The sequence below is a fragment of the Echeneis naucrates genome, chromosome 8, assembly GCF_900963305.1.
Source record: "Echeneis naucrates chromosome 8, fEcheNa1.1, whole genome shotgun sequence".
Lineage (NCBI taxonomy): Eukaryota > Metazoa > Chordata > Actinopteri > Carangiformes > Echeneidae > Echeneis > Echeneis naucrates.
In genome coordinates this window covers 16,544,116-16,547,288 of record NC_042518.1, presented here as the reverse complement: position 1 = coordinate 16,547,288, position 3,173 = coordinate 16,544,116, and the positions used below count along the sequence as shown (strand labels likewise).

General features: G+C 42.9%; 1 protein-coding gene across 2 annotated transcripts; it reads left to right on the top strand.

Annotated features, from left to right (window-relative positions):
* Positions 1-314: 314 nt before the first annotated feature.
* Positions 315-2,188, top strand: nol12 (nucleolar protein 12). 2 transcript variants are annotated; one of them, XM_029508355.1, is made up of 6 exons: positions 315-455; positions 854-959; positions 1,031-1,079; positions 1,196-1,344; positions 1,492-1,589; positions 1,709-2,188. In XM_029508355.1, the coding sequence occupies exons 1-6, from the start codon at positions 346-348 to the stop codon at positions 1,902-1,904; spliced, it is 708 nt and encodes a 235-aa protein (XP_029364215.1). In that variant the 5' UTR covers positions 315-345; the 3' UTR covers positions 1,905-2,188. The 2 variants fall into 2 exon arrangements, with proteins under 2 accessions (XP_029364215.1, XP_029364214.1); XM_029508354.1 differs by having other exon boundaries at positions 1,474-1,589.
* Positions 2,189-3,173: the final 985 nt, after the last annotated feature.

The following is a 3,173-nucleotide window of genomic DNA, read 5'->3' as shown; positions in this document are numbered from 1 at the left end:
CCGTGTTGTATCGTGATGGGTGGCAGTAAGAGCATGCAATCAAATTTTCTCATGAATACATAAAAGGAAGACCTGTTGCCAAAAGTATGTCATGTCTAGCAAAAGTATGTGGACCATGTGTTTTAAACCTGCTTACTTCAGCAATACTTTTATAGTGTTCTATATTATAGTAATATGTGACTACAGTAACGTAGCCTACAGATATGCCGAAACACCAACAGTATAAAGCCCTAAATATGTGTTGAGCGGAACATGTAAGACTATGGTGTTTCTACCCGGACACAATTAACTGACGTGCTCAGTGTAGTGGTGCCGGAAGTAACAGCGTGATCTCACGTGTACAACATGAAAAACTCGAAAAAGCACAACAATGGGCCGAAAAGGGCGAAACACAAGGCTGGCTCGAAGAAGAGAGAAAACAAGTGCATCGTAACGTTTGACGACAAAGAAAGAAAGTAAGTTTGTTTCCTTCCTTTGGCATGTTGCAGCGTTAACCAGCACGCTAGCATTAGCATTTACTACTGTGTTTCGCAGCCAGGTTAGCATTAGCTTTCTACCAAATATTTTTGTTCTTTAGAAAATATTAATCGCTGTCTGTTGTGTGTCGTACGCGGTGTTTTCTGTACGGGTCGGCTGGTTTAGGTGTAATTTTAAATACCACTAGGTTTGTCAGTATATAGTTAAGTTTTGAGTGAATTCATTTGTAACAAAATCTTCGATCTTTCTTCATTTTGAGACATTCACTCTAAAAGGTTTAACATAATTAATATTTGGCCTACATCCTGTGTCCTGTGACATATAAACCAGCACAGGCTCAAAACGGTGACTGGTTTCTAATTTTCTCTCCTGCCAGTGACTACCTTACTGGTTTTCACAAGAGAAAGATTGAAAGAAGGAAAGCTGCAGTGGCAGAAATTCGTAAGAAAATCAAGGAAGAGCAAAGCAGAGTCCGGGAGGAGGTAAGCACACAATACAGTGTTTCTATGTCTGACCTATGTGAAGAAGATCATTTACTTATTTTTTATTTCAGAGGCATAAAGAATATATGAAGATGTTGAAAGAGAGGACTGAAGCTCTAGGTGAGTGAGGCGAAAAAAAGTCAGTCACTTATTTTTTACCATTTAGAAGAATCTGAATATTTGTAGGTGTGATTGAGTTCCCCCCCCCCCCCCCCCCATCTGACTTAATCTCTCAGAGGACTTTGAAGACAATGATCTGGAGGATGCGATAACCAGCACAACAGAGTCTATACAGTATGATCACCCCAATCACACTGTCACCGTGACAACCATCAGTGATCTTGACCTCACGGGGGCTCACCGGCTTGGTCCTGCAGTAAGTCAGGTAAACCGTTAACTTTCATGGGCTTTTGTTGGCTTTTCACAGTTGCTCCTATTGGTTTTACTGCTCATTCATGATCATTCTGAAGGAAATCCATCAGTGACACCGATGGCAATGAAACAACATTAACAGGGACCCTTTGCTCTCAAGGATAATGGGGAGAGCAAGGATGGAGACAGGGAAGAAGGAAAGGAGGAGGAAAGAAGTGCAATGCCAAAAAAAGCTGGAAACCCAATCATGAACAAGAAGTAAGAAGTCCTCATCATACCAGTCAACATATTTGTATCAATAGGTGTAGTTCTCGAGTTTTGCCTATCTGTTATCTAACTCTAACTCTTATTCTTTTCTCTCCCCCCTGCTGCTGCAGGATCCGCTCCCTAATGACGTCTCTCAACACTTACACCAGCAAGAGGAAGAGGAAAGGGAAGCAGGAAGGCCGAAGAGGACGAGGCCGTCCCACAGACAAGAGACCTGGTGTCACAGAGATGAAAAAGAGAGGCGGTCGGACCAGCAAGTGGCAGAGACGTCGACAGACTGGACAGAGGGGTCATCATCAGGACTGACAGTGTTTGTGTGTAAAAATACGATGTGAGGTCTGAACTGTGAAGAGAGTTGACTTCAGGTTTATGCTCCTGTTTTGGAGCAGGACAAGTTTGTTGCTGAAACATCTGTAATTTTGGAAAATTTATAAGGACACTCGGTGCCTATTCCATATGGGACTACCTGCAACGGCACAACTTCTACATTACCTGCCACTTGAAATAGTTGGCTCAACTTTGTAGATTTTTCAAAGCAAATCTGTTTTTGTATGTAATGTTATTCCATAAAATAAACTTAACTGTATTGACTGAAAGTTCGATCGAACAAAAGATCTTATGTTGCACTCACATGTCACGCACTGTCAATGTGCTCTATGTGGAATTTGTCCCCCTGTGCTCCATTGTTTGATCGGAAACCTGACGCTGTTGTCAACATCCTCCCCAGAGCAGGAGGAAATCAACCCTTAGCTCTGTGTTTCCTCAGTATTACCTGTGTGTGATCTAAAGGAGAAGCAGCCACTGCTTCTCTTGGAGCATCTCACCGTTAACACGAAGAACCTAAAACCGCCCAGCCACCTGTTTTAATGTATGTCACCCCCCTCTTCAGCAGTGTTTATTTATTTACGTTAACCTGAGCTGGCGTGTGCCAGCTGTCACTAGCATGAGCGCTTCATTTTGCTCTCTAAAGCCCATGATATTTAATACAAGCACTCAATAGAGGAACTAGTGGGCTGTTGGCTCCATGTTGGCTCTGTGTGTGTGTGTGCTACAGGGTCTCTGCTGTGTTAACTGAGAGCCACAATGGCTGTCATGGATGCTTCAGTTTCACTCATTGTTAGAACAGCCAATCAGATTGATCTGAGAGTTTGATAGCTCGAGGGCATAGAGAGCATGGAGAAGAGGAGGCATGTCCCTGATGAACAGTTAATCCACGGACTCTTAATGGCATACTTTAAGTTGAGCTGACAACTGGAGCTTCACTTGTCAGGTAATGCTCACCAATTGTGTTCCCCTTTTTTTAAAATACCAAACCCATCCCAGACTGTCACTCTTCATTCTGTCCTTGTGGGTTCGCTCACCTTTCTTCTATCATTGGTGCTTGTAAAAACTGTTGTAAACGAGTGTGCGTGTCTTGTGGTTGGCAGTAATGCTCCTCTGTGAGCAGCTTTGACACAGTTTTGAGAGGATTGTGTTTCACTGTCCTCTAGTGTGATTAGTTATCACCCACCTTAACAGATCCACTTCAGACTTTGCATGAACTGTGAAATTAAAAGGACCTCTTTAGCATTCACC